This window comes from Pleurodeles waltl, chromosome 6 (genome assembly GCF_031143425.1).
Source record: "Pleurodeles waltl isolate 20211129_DDA chromosome 6, aPleWal1.hap1.20221129, whole genome shotgun sequence".
Lineage (NCBI taxonomy): Eukaryota > Metazoa > Chordata > Amphibia > Caudata > Salamandridae > Pleurodeles > Pleurodeles waltl.
The window spans coordinates 1,556,694,946-1,556,714,242 of record NC_090445.1 but is presented as its reverse complement, the minus strand read 5'-3'; the positions used below and the strand labels follow the sequence as shown (position 1 = coordinate 1,556,714,242).

Below are 19,297 nucleotides of genomic sequence, written 5' to 3'. Positions count from 1 at the left end.
TGGATTAAAATTATGGGCGAGTCTAAAAAATACAGGCAGAAGTGTCATGACAAAGGTTGTCCAAGCCATGCAGATGACATTCTCAAGAAAGGGTTTCTGCTGTGCCCTTCGTGCACATCTCTTCAGATACAGTTTGAGAGTCTGATGTCAGGGTATCGATCTCAGCACCCCCCCTGCAAGCATAACAACAGATTTTCTGTCTCCAGGCACCAAGTTTTTTTTTGCTGTCAGACTTTTCCTCTGCTTCTTCCACTATTGCGTGTGGTTCCTACATTCAGTTATAGGTGATGGAAGTCACTGAGTGACTTGTGCTGCACTGGGTCTGTAAAGATTTACGTGTAGGAGACTACTCAGCCCAACCTGTAACTTGCTTGAGCTATTTAATTTAACAAATACCCAAGTCACAGCCTTCAGTGTTGTAGTTATACAGATACCACTGCCTGAACTTGTCTCCTTGGCCACAGTCCTTTCTCCTTTTTAGGTCAAAGTCTACCAGACAGCACAGCAAAAATACTTCTTGGGAACATCCTGAAAGCTTCCTCAGAAATGCATTCCACACATTGCTTACTATCGGCTTTGTGGTTTATAACTCACATTTGTTTGCTGGTTTCATTTGTGTTAGGCTTTCCGGCATGTCTTTGTCCTTCCTGTGGAACGTAGCCTGTTTACTGTGTTCTTACACAAGGACTCTCCATCTGTAAATAGGCTTTTAAATTTTCTACCTATCTTGTCACATTTGCTTTGCGTTCAAAGACTGATATCAAATGTCAGGCTCTGTCTTTTGAGGGAGCTTGGTGTTTACTTTTCTTTCTCTGACTTAAAGTGAGAGGATTTATGTGCCAATCTGGGTGGTGTGAAAGAAAGGGTGTTACACAACAAAATTGAAATGTCTGTAAACGAACTGTGCAAATATTTAATAATATATCAGAATTAGGAAAGCACAAACGATGCACATTTTTGGTACTTCTGAAGTGTGGTGGAAACATATTTTAAGACGATCAAAACAAATCACTAAGTAGGTGATGCAATTTACGCACATCGTTTGTGCGCTTTATAATTTTATTAACAAAACTGTATGTCTGTGCAAACGGAATAGTAATTTCAATTGAAAATGTGTTATCTGTAATAGCATTGCACAACGACCCGATGCACACTCCACTCTATGAAACTCTACTACAGTCTGCCACTCTACACCCCTGTACTCTACACCACTCCATGCCACTTCACTCTACTCCACTCTGTGCCTCTCTACTCTGCTCCACTCTACTCTGCAGTGTGCCACACTACAAGATGCCACTCTTGAGCACGCCACTCTGGCACTCTGCGACACTCTTCTCTACGCCACTTTTGCCACTCTACGTCATTTACTCTACTATACTCTTCTCCCCTTTGCTCCACTCTCCAACACTCCATTCTACTCTATGCCAACCCATTCTATACCACCCCACTTTATGCCACTGTAATCTACCCCACCCCACACTATGCCACACCACTCTACTCCATTCCACAGTACACCACTCCATGCAATTCCACTGTACGCCACGCAACTCTACGCCACAACGCCACTCCTTTGCCACTCCACTCTACTATTTCAGTCTACATGACTCTACCCCATTCTACTCTACAATACCCTACGCCACTCTACTCTGTGACACTCTGAAGGAAAGTGCCCCATTTGACATGGTTTCCCGGCACACTTTTTGCCTGATATCTGATGCCAACTTGACTGAGTGTGTGCTGGGATCCTTCTAACCAGGCCCCAACACCTGTGTTCTTTCCCTAAACTGTACTGTTGCTTCCCCAGTTGGCGGACCCCTGGTACACAACTAAGTCCCTTGTAAAAGGTACCAGTGGTACCAAGGGCCCTGTGACAAGGAGGGGGTCTATAGGGCCTGCAGCAGGTATTGTGCCATCATAAGCGACCCATCACCAGACACATGCACACTACCACTTGGTGAGGAGAAAAAGGTAAAGTCGACATGGCATCCCTCTAGGTGCCATGCCCACAAACCACTGCCTGTGGCATTGGTTCATCACCCCTCTAGCAGGGCTTACAGCCCTACGGTAGGGTGCACTATACCACATGTTGAGGGCATAACTGCGTGAGCAACATGCCCATATAGTGTCTAAGTCCATTCTTAGACCCTGTAAGTGCAGTGTAGCCATATTCAGTACATGGGCTGGGAGTTTGTCATTACAAACTCAACAGCTCCATGATGGATTCACTGATTGCTGGGAAGTTTGGTATCACACTCCTCAGCTCAATAAACCCACACTGATGCCATTGTTGAATTTATTGTAAAATGCACACAGAGAGCATCTTAGAGATGCCCCCTGAAATTCACCTGGCCCTTGCCAGCCTGCTGCTTCCAGATGAGTTTCTGACCCCATAGGGTGGGAGCCTTTGAGCTCTCCGGAGTCTGGGACAAAGCCTGCTCTGGGAGGAGGTGCTTCACACCTTCCCCCTACAGGAACAGCAACACTTGGTGGTGAGCCTCAAAAGCTCCTGCCATTTGTTTTGCTGCCTCAGGGCCCTCCAGCTAGTGGAGATGCCCGCTTCCTGGACCGAGCCCCACTTTTGGCAGCAGGTCCGGTGGGAAAATTAGTAGTCACCAGGAGGAGTATTCACCCCAGTTGGGACCACCTCTAGGGTGCCCAGAGCTGAGGTGAACTCCTCCTGGAACAGTCCTCCATCTTTTGAAGGGTGATAGCCAATAGGGTGAGGAATGTGCCACCCTTCCAAAGGGAATGATCACAGGACGGGTGTAGCCACCCCCAGAATCAGTAGCCATTGGCTACTGCCCTCTGCCTGCTGTAACAACCCCAAATCTACCCTGTTTGAACCCTGCTCTTCAGATTCCTGACGACCTGAAAGAAGGACTGAAGAGCCAATCCAGCAGAGAAGATTCCAGACAACAATTGACTTGGTCCCAGTCCTTCCGGCCTGCCTGTAGCTTCAAGACTCGTGCTACAAAAAGGTGATGCATCCTGCAGGACCAATGACCTCTACAAAAACCCCCAGAAAACTGCCTGCCTAACCAAGGACCAAGATCTCCCTAGGGCAGTGGCCCTGGCCACAAAGAAACTTACAAGAAGGACTCTAGACCCTCCTGGATTTGTGAGTACTGCCCACTCTGCACCTGACACTCATGGCCCGAGTCCAGGTGGCCCACTGGTCCAGAGAAGGTCCCCAGATGATTCCGACCTTGATTCCGCCCTGGCTTAACCCCTCCTGACCAATACAACAACGCCTACAACCTAAGTCCAGAGGACCTTCCTGACCACGACCGGCTCCGGTGAAGAGTTCCCAACGCCTAAAGGAGCCCCTGCACCTGCATCCCCCTGGCCTTAGGGAACTAAACCAACAGTCCAGCAACGTCTAGTGGGCTCTACTTACCTGTTCAGCCATTGGTGGTCTTCAGCCGACTCCCTGGACCAAGCCCTCAGCATCTTTGTGACCGAGGGGTTCCTGAGAAAATCATTGGGCGCCTTATGCTGTGTTTGCTCCCTACACTGCCATGCCACTGAGGGTGTGTGTTTTGGTGCTGACCTGTGCATCCCCCACCCCTCCCTCCCGTTGCGGAGCTAAACCCCCCAGGTCTGTGTCCTGAAGTTGTGGGTACTTACCTGCAAGCTGTTTCTTTCTAAATGCCCCCATTCTCCATAGGAGAAACTTTTCCCTGTGGACACCCTAACCCCGAAGACTGGAATCGTAAGTAGAGTACTGTACTTACCTGCAACAAAGATCCTTTTGTTTCTAGAAATAAAGTAACAAAGTATATTTTTTGATACATAAATATTGGTATGTAGTTACTCATTGTGTGTGCCTTGTTTCTTGACTGTTTGTGTTCAACAAATGCTTAGCACTACCCTCTGATAAGCCTAACTGCTCGACCACACTACCACAAAAGAGAGCATTGGTATTATCTACTTTAGCCTCTGTAAAGCCTCTCGGGATCCACTGGACTCTGTGTGCACCATACCTTACTTTGGTATAGTATATACAGACCCAGCTTCCTACACACTCCCCTCTAAAGCAGTCTACACGACCTCACTGTACGCCACACCATTCTACGGCACTCCGTGCCAGTCCACTCCTCTCATGCCACTCTGTGCCAATCCACGCCACTTCACTTTGCAACACTCCACTCCATTCCATTCCACTTTACAACGCTTTCCATACACCACCCTACTCTACAGCATTGCCCTTTATGCCACCCCACTCTACTTCACCCCACTCTATGCCAGCCCACCCTATGCCACCCCACTCTAAACCACCTCTCTCTACGCCACCCTACTCTACTTGCAACCATTTTACTCCACTCTATTCTACACCACTTCACGCTATGCCATTCCACTCTGCGACACTCCACTCTGCGACACTCTACGCCATTTCAGTCTACATGACTGTATGCCATTCCATTTTACAACACCCTATGCCACTCTTTAACATTCTACACCACCTCACTCTGTGCACTCCACTCTACAGCATTCTGTGCCACTCTACTCCTCTCCGTGCCACTCCACGCAACTCCACTTTGTCATAGTTGGACTGTTGCTCTGGGCAAGACTGCTGGTTTAGGGATGACAGCACTTTTGTTTCTAGGTGACTAGGCCAATCCTACAACAAGTCACCACTGTCGTCCCAACCCTCCCGGCTCACAAGCACGAAAACTAAAACAGTTAAAGGTGATTTCTGGCAGCCTCTACGAATGGACTTAAGAGTGCGACATCTCGGGAGTCGTGGTTAAACGGAGATTACTCTTTTCTCATATGAGCAAAAAGTCTCAGTCACACACAGGCAATGAAGGAGATGCAGTAAAGTTTTAAATAGGTTTTATTAACAAGACTGTAATCTGCTGTAAAATGCATGGGCTGCAATGATTAGGATAATGAACAATGCAAGAAATAGAATTGTAAAAACTAGAGTCGTGAATATAAAGACCCCAAGCATCTTGCAACAGCATGAAATGTGAAATAGGCCCTAATACCCTAGCATGATGAATCTAATCTCTATCCTAAAGAGAGCTAGGAGTGTTGAACCTAATCTGCCAGTGCCCCCAAATCCTCATTACCTTGGAATGAGGTCTCTAGATCAGACTGTGGGGACACGAAGGATGGATCTGAATCAAGGCGACGTGTAACATAGATAGTGTTGATGGCATCTGGAAGGAATCCCTCTGATAGCCTTGTCTGCATAAGATGTATTTATACAGATCTTGTAAGACCCCTGGCACAGGTATGTTTCCAAACAATAGATAAGAAGGCATGCTTGGGGAGGCAATTACAAAAACAATTCCCTCCAAACATGTAAGTGGGAAACGGGACATGATGTGAATACCTACGTATATCACTTGTCTTTGACGCTGATAGTGACGCCTTCACAGAGTGGCACTGATAACGTGAAATCAAAACATCTTCCTAACTATAAAAATAGCGGCCATCTTGGAAGAAATCATTAAATGTGCTAAAACAAAGCAGGCTAAGTAGGTTAGAAGTCAGTAGGTGACGGGGACACAGGCCTGCATGCCAGAAGGCTAAGCTAAACTCCTGATTCCCATTAAAACTAAATAGGATCCACTACAACTTTGTAACACTCCACTCCATTCCACTCTACACTTCTACAGCATTGTAGGCCACTTGACTCTACACCACCTCACTCCATGCCACTACATTCCACTCTACTACACTCTATGCCACTCTACGCCATTCCACTCTATGCCACTCTACGACACTCCACAACACTCCATGCTACGCCAATTCAGTCTGACACTTTACTCCACTCTACTTCCCTCTACAAGACTTTATTCTACTCTGCAACACTTTACTTAACTCCAACCTACCTAACTCCACTCTGGCACTCTACTCCACTCTACCCCACTCTGCTCTATGCCACTGTTTGCCACCTCACTCCATGCCCCACCACTCTGTCACTCTGTGCCGCTACACACTGTTCCTCTCCACACCACTCCGTGATGCTCTTCGCCACTCCACGACACACTATGCCACTCCACAGCACGCAGCGCCACTCTATTCAGCATCACTCCTCTCTGTGACACTCCACTCTGACATTGTACTCAATTTAACTCTGTGCCACTCTACTCAACAACACTCTCCTCCACTTTCCAACACTTTGCTCCACTTCACCCTGCTCCACTCTGTGTCATTTCACTCTACAACACTCTGCACCACTTCACTCTACAACACTTTATGCAACTCTATGGCATTCCGCTCTACAATACTCCATGCCACTTTACTACACACTGCGACACTCCATGCTGTGCAACTTCACTCTTACATTTTACTCCACTGTAGGAAACTCCACTCTACTCCCCTCTACAGCAGCTTGTTCCACTCTTTACTCCACTCCATTCTTTGCCACTCTACGCCACCTAACTCTGTGCACCTCTGCGCCCCTCCACACCACTCCATGACACTCTATGCACTCCAGGACACTCTGCACCACTTCATGACACGCCACTCTACGACTCTCCACTCTGACACACTACACCATTGCACTGTGTGCCACTCTTCTCTACAACACCCTACTGCACTCTGACACTCTACACCACTTCACTCAACTCCACTCTACTCTACAACATGCTACACCACTCCACTCTATGCAAATGTATGCCGGTCCACTCTACTCCATGCCACTTTACTACACTCTACAACACTTCACGCTATGCAACTTCACTCTGACACTTCACTGCACTCTACTCCACACTAGGCACCCCACTCTACATCACTCCACTCTGACATTCTATGCCACTGCACTCTATGCCACTCTGTGCCCCTAAACTCTACTCCATTGTACTCCACACCACTCTTCTCCACTCTGTGCCCCTCCACTCTATTCCTCTCCACTCGACATCATTCTACTTATGACACTCTAAAAAACTGTACTGAACTCTGTGCCCCGCCACTCTGCTCCCCTCCACGTTTGACACACTTCTCCACTCTGCGGCCCTCCACTCTCCTCCATTCACCTCTCTCCTACTCCCCTCCATTCGCCTCTCTCCTACTCCCCTCTACGCCCCTCCATTCAGCTCCATTCTACTACAAAGCTTTATTCCCCTCTGTGCCACTCCACTCTATGCTACTCCACTCTATGCCACTCCACTCTGACACACTACTCCAGTCTGAGCCCCTCCACTTTGCACCCCTCCACTCTATGCCCCTCCTCTCCAGATCACTCTACACCACGTGACACCACAACAGTGCACTCCACATCACTCCAGGACACTCCACTCTTCTCTGTGACACTATACTTCACTCTACGACTTTCCACTCTATGCCCCTCCACACCACTTCACAACACTTCACACCACTCTGCACCGTACCACTCTATTCCACTCTATGACATTCCACTCCACACTTTTCCACTCCACACTTTTCCACTCTACTTTACTCTGACACTCTATTCTATGACACTCCGCTGTACTCTACGACATTGCACTCGGCTCTACAACACTCCATGACACTCCACTCTGTGACAATCACTGCACGGCACTCTACTCGACTCTAAGACGCTGCAGTCTGTGACAATCCACTGCATGACACTCTACTCCACTTTACAACACCCCACTCTAGACCACTCTTTTCTATGCCATTAACCGTTAGCCACGCTGAACAGTAGCCACGCTGGTGTACAACATGGCTAAAACACTTTGACAAACCCAAGAGTTCATGTATAGGTGAGACCTATTGGCTTTTTAAATGCTTGTTGTCTGTTGTTTCTGCACGCATTCTCTGAGGCAGAAAATTTAGTGTGACATAACTAATGTGTGGGTAATTTACAAACTCTGTTGGGAAATAAAAAAAAAAAATGCAAGGAACAAAGAAATATGCATTTTCTGCAAAAAAAATCTGTGCTGGTGATCAGGACTTTTCCTAGTGATCCCCATTCTTCCCAATGGAAAACCTCGTTAATCACAGAGGCGTAAACTGACTTTGTTACTTTGATGTTGTTTCCTGTTCATCAGACAAAGGATAATGGTTGTGCCATAACTTGAAGCACTTTCCTTTCCAGACAGTTAGCCAAACAATAGACGTGCATCATCTTATGTCAGCTATGTAAAAACAGATCTCTTGGCTGCTTGCTATACTCAGTTACTGGCTTGGCTTACCAGGGTCTGGTGCAGGATGGGATATAATTTCAAGTTGGGGGGGAGTTATTCTTAAAAGTGTTGCATATTCTGTATATGCAATGGAGACATAAAGGTGGAAAAATCGTTTTCTTTGAGACTTTTGGTCTCCCATGTTCCAAGTCTTTTGTTTTATTTCACATGCCCTCCATTTTCTTCATTTTTGCATATAACAGAACCTCGAAATTGACAACTTCAGGGTGTGGACTGTACAAAACCTTCTCTACTGTGTGTGATTTAATAAATTATAATGTTGTTCATGTATAATGGGCACCCAGACCATCCACAAAGTGCACGTCATCTGACTTGCCTTTTTAGTTTACTAATGACATTGTTGTCAGTGTGGGGGGAAGATAGAACTTTTCTAAATTAATGTTTGAAAACTATCAATTAAAGAAATACTACTCAGTACACTGATATAATATTTGACGCACTAATGTGAAACAGTTCTGCATGTTAATGAAATACACTTTTTGAATTGACTTTATTATATTTTTGCACTTTTTCTACAAGTGAAGGTGTTCCAAAACTTAAGTGGTGCAGGGCAACCTATAGTCTTCCTTTCTTTAACTTCAACGAACCTTTAAATAAAGACTTGCCTGTTTATTTAACATATTTTTAATGTTAGTGAAAAGTCGAGTGAGCAGGAGCCCAGTGCTGCTGTTGATCAGGGGCCCAGTGCTGCTGTTGATCAGGGGCCCAGTGCTGCTGTTGATCAGGGGCCGCATGTAAAGGTCAGGAGAGTTGCATGTACTTTAAGTATCAGTGCTTCAAACAATCCTAGGATGCATGCCTTAAGACTACTGCCCATTGTACACTTCTAAATCTAACATTCTCAAAGTCCTTGAGTTTCCCAATCCTTTGCATGAGAAGTTTTTCAGTCCTATTTTTCTCTTTGCATACTGGTACTTATAATCCTCTTTGACCAATTATAACTTTAGACTTCAAGTAGAGAAAATTAAAGAAAAATAAAGATTGCATAATGCTTTGGGTGATCAGGAAACGTCAGAGTTCTGGTAATTTCTATGAGCTCTGTGAGGAGGCTGTACTTTGGCAGGTTAGCAATATATCTAAGACAATTGAACAAGTACTTTAACATCTCTTGAACATTTGAACTCTTATGTAAATTTCTCCTTTTTCCCACAGCAAACATTTGAAGAGGCTGAGAGGGGCTTTGATGAATCTTTTTCCAAGGAGAAGGGTGTGAGTCGCGATGATCGTATCCATGGAGCCTTACTAATAATTAATGAGCTTGTGAGAATCAGCAGCATGGAAGGAGAGGTAAGATGCTTGATGTTGTATACCAGACCCTTCCCTACGACTTCTCCCTTAGGACCCCTCAGCAGTCATTCACAATCAAGGAAAAAGGAGCATAATTGAAAGGATGCTTGACATCTGCCATTTGTGGATTCATTCGTGTTTATGATTGGATGCACCAGGCTATACCTGTAGTTGAAGGATCCTTTAAGGGCAAGCCTCGTCTTTTGTATGTGATAGCAATTGACTCCTCCTTAACACCTTGTGTGGCCTTGTTATCGATCTGTCTTCGCACATGTGTTTGTGCATTCATCTTGGGATGAGAGATAATGAGTCATAAATTGTGACATACACTATCGCTCCCAGCCTCACCTGCTCCGAAAAAGTAAAAGACTGGGGATTATTAGGAGCTTGATAGTAATGGAAACCCCCTCTTACTAGCAGAGGAAGTGCTAAACGAGGGGACCATCTACTGGTGGATTGTCGTCCATTTTACCTGGATTGTCTTCCAAGTTGATATCTTTCTCCGGTAATTGGAGAATTCTCTTTGCCTATAATGAAAATACTAATAAATGCTTCTGCTCCCATACAATCTATATTGGAGGATTCTAGGACAGAACTTCCCATACCTAAATGCACACTGTTGTACACTGACACATGCCCTTCTTAGGGAGACATGTGTAGTCACTCATACATGCACATTTGCTTGTACACACTCACATACACTCATTGTTTCTCCCCTCAGCCTCCGTGCATGGATTCCCCCTCATCCCTTTCCATCTTTTTTTCTCCCTGTTTTTCTTTCTCTTCTACAGGTCTTGCACGTTTTCATTTATAAAATGAGTTGATACAGTATACTTTTTCCTCTGCCAAATAAACTGGTGTATTCGGCGACGGATTTAACATTCGAAATCCCACCGAATGTATATATAGTTAAAATCTGGTACCCTAGTATGCACTTTGCCACTGACATTTTCTTGTGCGCAAAGGCAGAAAATGATAGCAGTTTTGAAGTTTCGGTCAAAATGAGCTAAAAAAACAATTTCCCTCTCAGTCTCCTGCACAGAAGGGGGTGGGGATTTGCTACCCAGTAATGGATTTTGTAAGGGTGTTCTCTTTGTTTATACATGTGGACAACCCTTCATTAACTGTGGATGTGATTGGTTAAAAGTTTTTTTTTTTTTACCACATATTTAACTACGCATTCTTAAAGTATGACCTTGCCAACCATTATTCTCTATATATCGGCTCCGTTGGATGTCAGTCAAAACATGAGAAAGAGTTCCGTTGTCAACTATTTTTGTAGTTTGATCATAAGTGTTCAACCTTGTGTATACTTTTTAGTATACTTACTGTGGGCTTAAAGCTATTTCATTTGTTAGTTTAAGTGTCATTTAAAAATCCTTGATTGCTAAGTCAGTCATGCCTCTCTGTCCCTCCTCCTTCTGTGTGGGAGCATGGATCAACTACTGTAAGATTACACTTTGTCATGTTTATTTGGTCTGTAGGGGAATTTGATTTCTTCGTTTCATGCTCGTGTCCAGGGAAGCTGCCCTTTTCATTTGCAGAGCATTCTAACTCTGAGTTTAGCTTAGCTGTAAACAACGCAATAAACCAGACTGTTAACTTGGTCACATTTGGACTTTGTTGGCTGTCGGCACCGTCTCTCATCTGCCTGGCTCCTCCTTTCTTTGGAGTGTGTCTGCCTGTGATCTGGTGCAGACAGCAAAGAAGGATTGCTTGTTACTTAATTACTTGATTGTGGGGTGGTGAAAGTCATATTCTATTAGAATTAACATGGCAGATTTAAATTAGGATGCTAAATGTCAACATTTTCATTTTTGGCTTTAGATAGAGGGAGAAAGTAAATTTAAGTGTTTTAGTTATATGCAGGGCCACTGGAATTATGTGGCAGGAAATGTCAAAATCACTCTGTAAGGAAATGCCTCCTTGGCATGGTTACCCCCTGACTTTTTGCCTTTGCTGATGCTATGTTTTGAATTGAAAGTGTGCTGAGGCCTGCTAACCAGGCCCCAGCACCAGTGTTCTTTCCCTAACCTGTACTTTTGTTTTCACAATTGGCACACCCTGGCATCCAGGTAAGTCCCTTGTAACTGGTACCCCTGGTACCAAGGGCCCTGATGCCAGGGAAGGTCTCTAAGGGCTGCAGCATATCTTATGCCACCCTGGGGACCCCTCAATCAGCACAGACACACTGCTTGCCAGCTTGTGTGTGCTGGTGAGGACAAAATGAGTAAGTCGACATGGCACTCCCCTCAGGGTGCCATGCCAACCTCACACTGCCTATGCAGTATAGATAAGTCACCCCTCTAGCAGGCCTTACAGCCCTAAGGCAGGGTGCACTATACCATAGGTGAGGGCACCAGTGCATGAGCACTGTGCCCCTACAGTGTCTAAGCCAAACCTTAGACATTGTAAGTGCAGGATAGCCATAAGAGTATATGGTCTGGGAGTTTGTCAAACACGAACTCCACAGCACCATAATGGCTACACTGAAAACTGGGAAGTTTGGTATCAAACTTCTCAGCACAACAAATGCACACTGATGCCAGTGTACATTTTATTGTAAAATACACCTCAGAGGGCACCTTAGAGGTGCTCCCTGAAACCTTAACCAACTACCTGTGTGGGCTGACTGGTTTTAGCAGCCTGCCACACTCGAGACATGTTGCTGGCCACATGGGGAGAGTGCCTTTGTCACTCTGTGGCCAGTAACAAAGCCTGCACTGGGTGGAGATGCTATCACTTCCCCCAGGCAGGAGCTACAGGGAGGACCCTCCGGTGATTCCAAGACTGTGAGTAACCAAAGTTGTCCCACCTGAGCCCCCACAGCGACGCCTGCAGAGGGAATCCCGAGGCTCCCCCTGACCGCGACTGCCTGACTCTGAAATCCCGACGCCTGGAAAAGACCCTGCACCCGCAGCCCCCAGGACCTGAAGGATCGGAACTCCAGTGCAGGAGTGACCCCCAGGAGGCCCCTCTCCCTTGCCCAGGTGGTGGCTACCCCGAGGAGCCCCCCCCTTGCCTGTCTGCAACGCCGAAGAGACCCCTTGGTCTCCCATTGATTCCTATTACAAACCCGACGCTTGTTTACACACTGCACCCGGCCGCCCCCGCGCTGCTGAGGGTGTACTTTTTGTGCTGACTTGTGTCCCCCCCGGTGCCCTACAAAACCCCCCTGGTCTGCCCTCCGAAGACGCTGGTACTTACCTGCTGGCAGACTAGAACCGGAGCACCCCCTTCTCCATTGAAGCCTATGTGTTTTGGGCACCTCTTTGACCTCTGCACCTGACCGGCCCTGAGCTGCTGGTGTGGTGACTTTGGGGTTGCTCTGAACCGCCAACGGTGGACTACCTTGGACCCCAATTTGAACCCCGTAGGTGGTTTACTTACCTGCAAGAACTAACATTACTTTACCTCCCGCAGGAACTGTGAAAATTGCACTAAGTGTCCACTTTTAAAATAGCTATATGTGTTTTATGTAAAAAGTATATATGCTATTGTGATTATTCCTAAAGTACTTACCTGCAATACCTTTCAAATGAGATATTACATGTAGAATATGAACCTGTGGTTCTTAAAATAAACTAAGAAAAGATATTTTTCTGTATAAAAACCTATTGGCCTGGAATTGTCTTTGAGTGTGTGTTCCTCATTTATTGCCTGTGTGTATGTACAACAAATGCTTAACACTACTCCTTTGATAAGCCTACTGCTCGACCACACTACCACAAAATAGAGCATTAGTATTATCTCTTTTTGCCACTATCTTACCTCTAAGGGGAACCCTTGGACTCTGAACATGCTATTCCTTACTTTGAAATAGCACATACAGAGCCAACTTCCTACACACTCCAGCCGAGCTGCGCTCAGGTTGGCGTCCCAATGCAGGCAGACGAGTGAGTCCGCTGGCGTGGAGAGGCCCAGGGAGCCTTGGAGGAGAATGTACTGCCAGATCGGTGCCAGTGAGAGACCGCAGAGAATGGGCCACGGACAGAAGATCAGCGCTGAGAGGTGAAGTCGGCCTGCTGATATGTGGGGCGGGTCTCCCCCTGTTCGATCTGAGGTACAGCTGGTGGCGTACCCATTGGCGGGTGGACCCGAGGCGGCAGCGGATGCAAGCCAGGGAAGGTATCCGACACAGTGAGTGTGGGCGCCATTGCCTCTCAGGGTGGGCTGCCATGTGTGGCGCTTCCGGATCAGGGTAAGGAGCACATGCTGCTGGATTCAGCAGTCCTGCTGGGGCAGGTGCAGATGTAACTGGAAGAGGAGATAAAAGGTTACATCGCGTCTGCAGTGCGCAAGAAATACATACCCAAACAAGCAGCAAAAGTTGCCCACATTCGCTGCCACTGTTGTTGCTACAATCTACTCCCTGGCCCTGCTGACCACCATGGGCAAAAGCACCGAAAACCAGCCCAAGCTGCATTTTGACCTCTGCAAAGTGAATAGAATGCAGATGGCCACACCAGACTCTGGTACGGGGGTCTGGACCCTGGAGGCAGACCCCTACCCAGATTTGAAGCCGATACTAGCCACTATGCAGCAGAGGTTGGTCCAAATCAACAGTAAAATTGATTCACTATCTTTCAGGATGGACAGAATAACTGAAAGACTAGACAAACACACAGAGCGCCTTGACCAGACAAAGAGACGCATTACAGAAATGGAATATGACCATACAGCACTGAACTCCACCCAATCCGCCATGGACAAGACGCTTGCAGCTCTGCAGATGAGTCGAGGGCCTGGAGGTACGTTCTCTAAGTTACAACCTACACATAGTGTGTATTGCAGAATCTTCCACCTTTGACAACATGGAGAGATATATATCGAATCCCTACTCGTCAAGTTGCTGGGTCATGAAGCTTTTTCAGCTATGTTTGTGGTGGAGAGAGCACACAAGTCGTTAGAGACCCGGCCTCCTCCGGGCACCCCCGAGGCCGGTAATGGCCAAACTATTAAACTATAGGGATCCTGATGCAGCGCTGCGCCAAGCGAGAGAACTAAAGACATTACAGCATGAAGGAATGGAAATCTCTATCTACCCTGCTTTCACACAGAATGTGCAGGAGGCAAGATGGCAGTTCATTTTAGTGAAGAACCAACTACGAAAACTACAAATGGGATACCGCATGCTTTACCTGGCCAAGCTTCGGGTTATGGTGGATGGCAAGCCAGTGCTATTCACGGACCATAAATTGCTTGCACAATTTTTTAAACAGAGGCTGGCCAGAGGGGAGCAGCAGGACGCAACCTCCAAATCTCCTTTAGGGCAGGATGGAAAAAAAGGCACGTGTGGGAGAACATTACTGCTGTTAATATCAGGGTGACTAATCAGACACATTAGAAGTGTATCTGCGTGGCTCATTCTGCTGCTCAGACAAATTAACATGATATGGTTGAAATGTAGAGACTCAGCACAGGAGGCACTGCATGTGCATTATTCTCCAGCCACTGATAGGCAATGTTTATTTTACGATGCTGATGCAGGGGGATGTTTATTTTACGAGGCTGATGCAGGGGGTTGGGTGGGGGGGGTGAAGTATAGCGTGTGTATCCATGTAACTTACGATCAGAGGAGGGCAACTTCCACACGTGGAGATGCCCTTTTATATCTATAAGTGTGGCCTGATGGATATGGGGGAAAGGAACGACTGGTTAACATCCACCCTAACGTAATGTGGGGAGGGGGAGGTATGCGCATATAGAGAAGGGCAGTTTGTTGTGGGTGGGGAAGGGGATGTTGCCAATAAGTTACCACAGGGTTTTCTTTCGTTGTTGAGGCAGTGGTTGACTCAGTGTAGGAGCAAAATGATAACAGATCATAATACACCATACGCCACATGACTGGCTATACACCTGAGACCACTGACCGGGAGGGGTCAAGTGTACTGCGGTTGCTGACATGGAACATCAGAAGACTGAATGATGGCAGAAAAGTGAGGAAGGTGGTAGCCAACCTTCAGTGACACAGAGTCGACTTGGCTATACTTCAGGAGATGCATCTAGCCCAAAGACAGTAATGTGCTTACTTCAAAAAGATTGCAGGGTCAGTTTTTAGTGGCTGGGTTCACTTCCCACTCTCGGGGAGTAGTTATATGGGCAGCTAAACACTCAGGCATACACATACAGGAGCTTGTGACAGATGGTAGATATGTTTTGGCCCCCTGCAGCAGAAGAGATCTCACCTTTATGCTAGTGGGACTTTATGGCCCCAACTAAGATGATACCCAGTTTTATTTTGGCTTAGCCATGAGTGGTGGCGTGGGGGAGCCTGCTGCAAATTTGGGGAGGAGACTTTAATTGCACACTAGATCCAGCAATAGATTGCTCAGGGGGTGCACACAGGGGACCAGCGGCAAAAGCAGTGCCCACGATCACAGGAGACGCTAGTTTGGTAAACATTTGGAGACACAATCTGCCAGAGGGGGTACACTCACTACTTGACAACACATGATTTACATACATCCATCAACTTTCGGTTGGTGTCCAGGAGTGTTGTCCCTAGAACACATGCACACGACCCCTGGCCCAGAACGTACTCGGAACACTCGCCGCTCCCGCTTGAGATTGGAGTGGGCCTCAGGGAATTGCCCCGTTCATGTGGAGGTTCCCACCATACTCACTATTAGATGCAATGTTCTGCGATCACTTAGCTAAAGACATCAAATAATTTTTCCAGCTGAATATTGGCTCAGTCCTTTGCATTAACACGGTATGGGAAACATTTAAAGTCTATATCTGTGGGAACACAACACCTAAGCAGGCGGGGATCCTGAAATCACTGCAGGAGCGATTAGCCCTATTGGAGCAGGAAATTGCTCAGCTGGAGAGAGAACACTTGATAACGCTAGACAAAAAACTGCTGGACCACATCCATGAAAAGATAACAGAATTTCTTTACAGTGCATAATGAGGTTCAACACATGGGGGAGTACGTGACAGCCCGTGTCGGTGGGGAGGGGGTGCGCCCTGGTGCGACATTGGCAGGCAGGGCGCGTCCTAGTAGAGAGAGGAACATTATCCTAGAGGTACATGATGAGTGGTTGCCTCATTAACGATCCGGTAAAGATTGTAATTCGGTTTTGTGACTATTACGCTGCACTATCTCTGATTATCTGACACTTATTACCATGCCATGGTTGACAAACACTGACAGAGAGTATCTAATGGCACCTCTGCAACCTGCGGAGATACGTAGGTCCCTCAAAAATATGGCTGAAGAGAAAGCCCTGGGCCGGGATGGGCTGACAGTGTCTTTCCATAAAACCTATCAAGATTTGTTGATTCCATACCTGATCACATTGTATGAAGAAATGCGAAGGCTAAGGAGATGCCACTCTCTATGAGAGAGGCATTAATCATTACGTTGCTAAACTGGGTACATCCCCCCTACAGTGCTACTCTTATAGACTACTATCATTAATTAATGTGGACACCAAAATTTATGCTGAAATCCTGGCAGATAGATTGGCAGTACTACTGCCTAAGGTGATAAAACAGGAGTAATTGGGATAGATCCCAGGATGCAGCTTAATGTCGAACCTCTGCACTGTATTTGGTCCCATACAACATTTGTATCCAGAGGTGAGTGCATTTGCAGTCTTTCTCGATGCAGAAAAGGCCTTCAACTCTGTGGAATGGCATTTCATGTTGGCAGTGTTACACCATATAGGGGCGGGTGAGGTCTTTCTGCAATTGGTGCAGACTCTTTATACAGCACCCTTGGCAAGAGTTAGGATAATGGATCTGTCTCTGAGGCGGTATCTACCACAAGGGGTATCAGAAAGGGATGTCCGCTATCGCCCTTGCTATATGCGATTGTTGCAGAACCGCTCACGTGTGCACTGAGAGAATACCATGGGGACCGAGGCCTTTGATTCCCTAGATATAACTTAGTAGTCTCTGCATATGCGGATGATACTTTATTATATATTCGCCATCCAAGGTGTAACCTCGCGCTGGCACTTTGAGAGATTACAAGATTTGACACGCTTTCCGGTTTACGGAATAACTGAAACCAACCATGATTCCCATAGAAAAGGACTTCCCTTTTCGGTGGGAAATGGGCGTGGTTCGCTATCTAGGAATGCAAATTCACACAGACCCTAAGATAGTTATGTCTGACAATTACAATACTGCAATACAAAAACTGTCCGGAAATTTAGAGATATGGACCAGGTTGCTGCTCTGCCTGGTAGGATATATAGCCCTCATGAAAATGGTGATACTTCCAAGGTTTCTATTTCTCTTCCAGAATATCCCTGTTACTGCCGAAATCTATTTTTTCAAAGTTGAGGACTCTTCTTATTAGACTTGCATAGGCAATAAAGCAACCGAGAGTGCAGTGGCAGTTACTAACGCTACCATATGAAATTGGTGAGCTCAATGCCTCCTGACTTAGAGGTATACTATAGAGCAGTGCTTCCCAACCTTTTGATTTCTGTGGACCCCTACTTTATCAATACTAGAACCTGGGGACCCCCACTGAATCATTATTGGAATCTGGGGACCCCCCACAAAGTCATTACTGAAAGCTGGGCACCTAATCTGTTAATATTATTTCATTTTCTAAGCAGTTGCAGGCCCCCTGAAGAGGCTTCGTGGACCCCCAGGGGTCCCTGGACCACAGGTTGGGAATCACTGCTCTAGAAAGACATACTTCATGTTTGCACATTCCTGGCTACATAGTTCCCTTGAGTTGCCTCACCTGAAGTTAGAATGGGACATGTTGGTTCCGCACCACGTGCCCCATCGGCTGTTTCAGCCTCCCACTCATCGACATGAGGCACTTGATTCCCTAAACTCGACTAACCATGTATGGCCAGACAGGCGCTCTCCCAGTTATACTCTCCACATATAGCATTGGAATGGTGTGCCTGATTCCCGTTGGGGCAAGACAAGAGCACGGTTGCCACATTGCGAAAACTGGGCATTAGGACGATGAGAGACTTCTTTCACTGGGCTACAATGCGCACCTGGGCATCTATCACTGAACAAGAGCGGGCAACGACCCCACTCTTGCAATATCAGTATTATAGGGCCCGTCATGCTGTGCGCGCTTTACTGGGGGATGATCTTCTAGAACCGCCTAATGTGCCGGCCCTTTTCATGATTATCAAAGCTATTCAACCTTGTAAGCTAGTGACCAGACTTTATGCCCATGCTCAGAAAGCACGTGGGAGAGGGTTGACAAAATCTAGGGCGGAATGGCAAAGAGATTTAGGGATACCCTTAACGGATATACAGTGGCAATATTGCTGCTCCATGACTCGTCACATCTCACTCAATGGCAGACATCGCATGATCCACTTTAGATACATCAATAGGATATACTACACACTCCTTAGGCTATTCAAGTATGGACTGCGCAATGCAGCAGATTGCCCCCAGTGTGGAGAGGATGACGCGGGCTTTCTCCACATGGCATGGTCCTGCTAGGGCATGTAGCATTTCTGGGAAGGTGTGTTTGTCGAGCTGGAGGGAATTGTGGGGACCCGGCAGGAGCTCAAGCCCCTCTGGGCCCTCCTGGGTTATGACAGAGATGTGAAGATGGAAGATCGGCACTTAGTGTCTATGGGTATGCTGTTGACGAAGCGCAGGGTGGCCGTTAAGATGGGACCGTGGCCCTGTGCTGACCTTAAAAGAATGGCACTCAGACATGCTATATTGTAATACTCAGGCAGATGCATATGAGTTAATCCCCTCGAAAATAGACCCAAACAATACTGGGGACCCTATGAGAGATATTTAATTGGCAAAGAGATGGGAAAGCCAGAGGGCGAATAAGTGAGTGGTTTTGGGGTATGGTTATTGTGTAGAGTGTAGGAAGTTGGCTCTGTATGTGCTATTTCAAAGTAAGGAATAGC

The 19,297-nt window shown here is 46.6% G+C and overlaps 1 protein-coding gene across 2 annotated transcripts in view; it reads left to right on the top strand.

Moving 5' to 3' along the window:
• MTOR (mechanistic target of rapamycin kinase) overlaps positions 1-19,297 on the top strand; it is a 1,113,749-nt gene that overhangs the window by 117,577 nt on the left and 976,875 nt on the right. For both annotated transcript variants that reach the window (XM_069241238.1, XM_069241237.1), the window contains exon 6: positions 9,294-9,428. In XM_069241238.1, the coding sequence (XP_069097339.1) occupies positions 9,294-9,428 (135 nt within the window). The remainder of the gene's footprint in view (positions 1-9,293; positions 9,429-19,297) is intronic.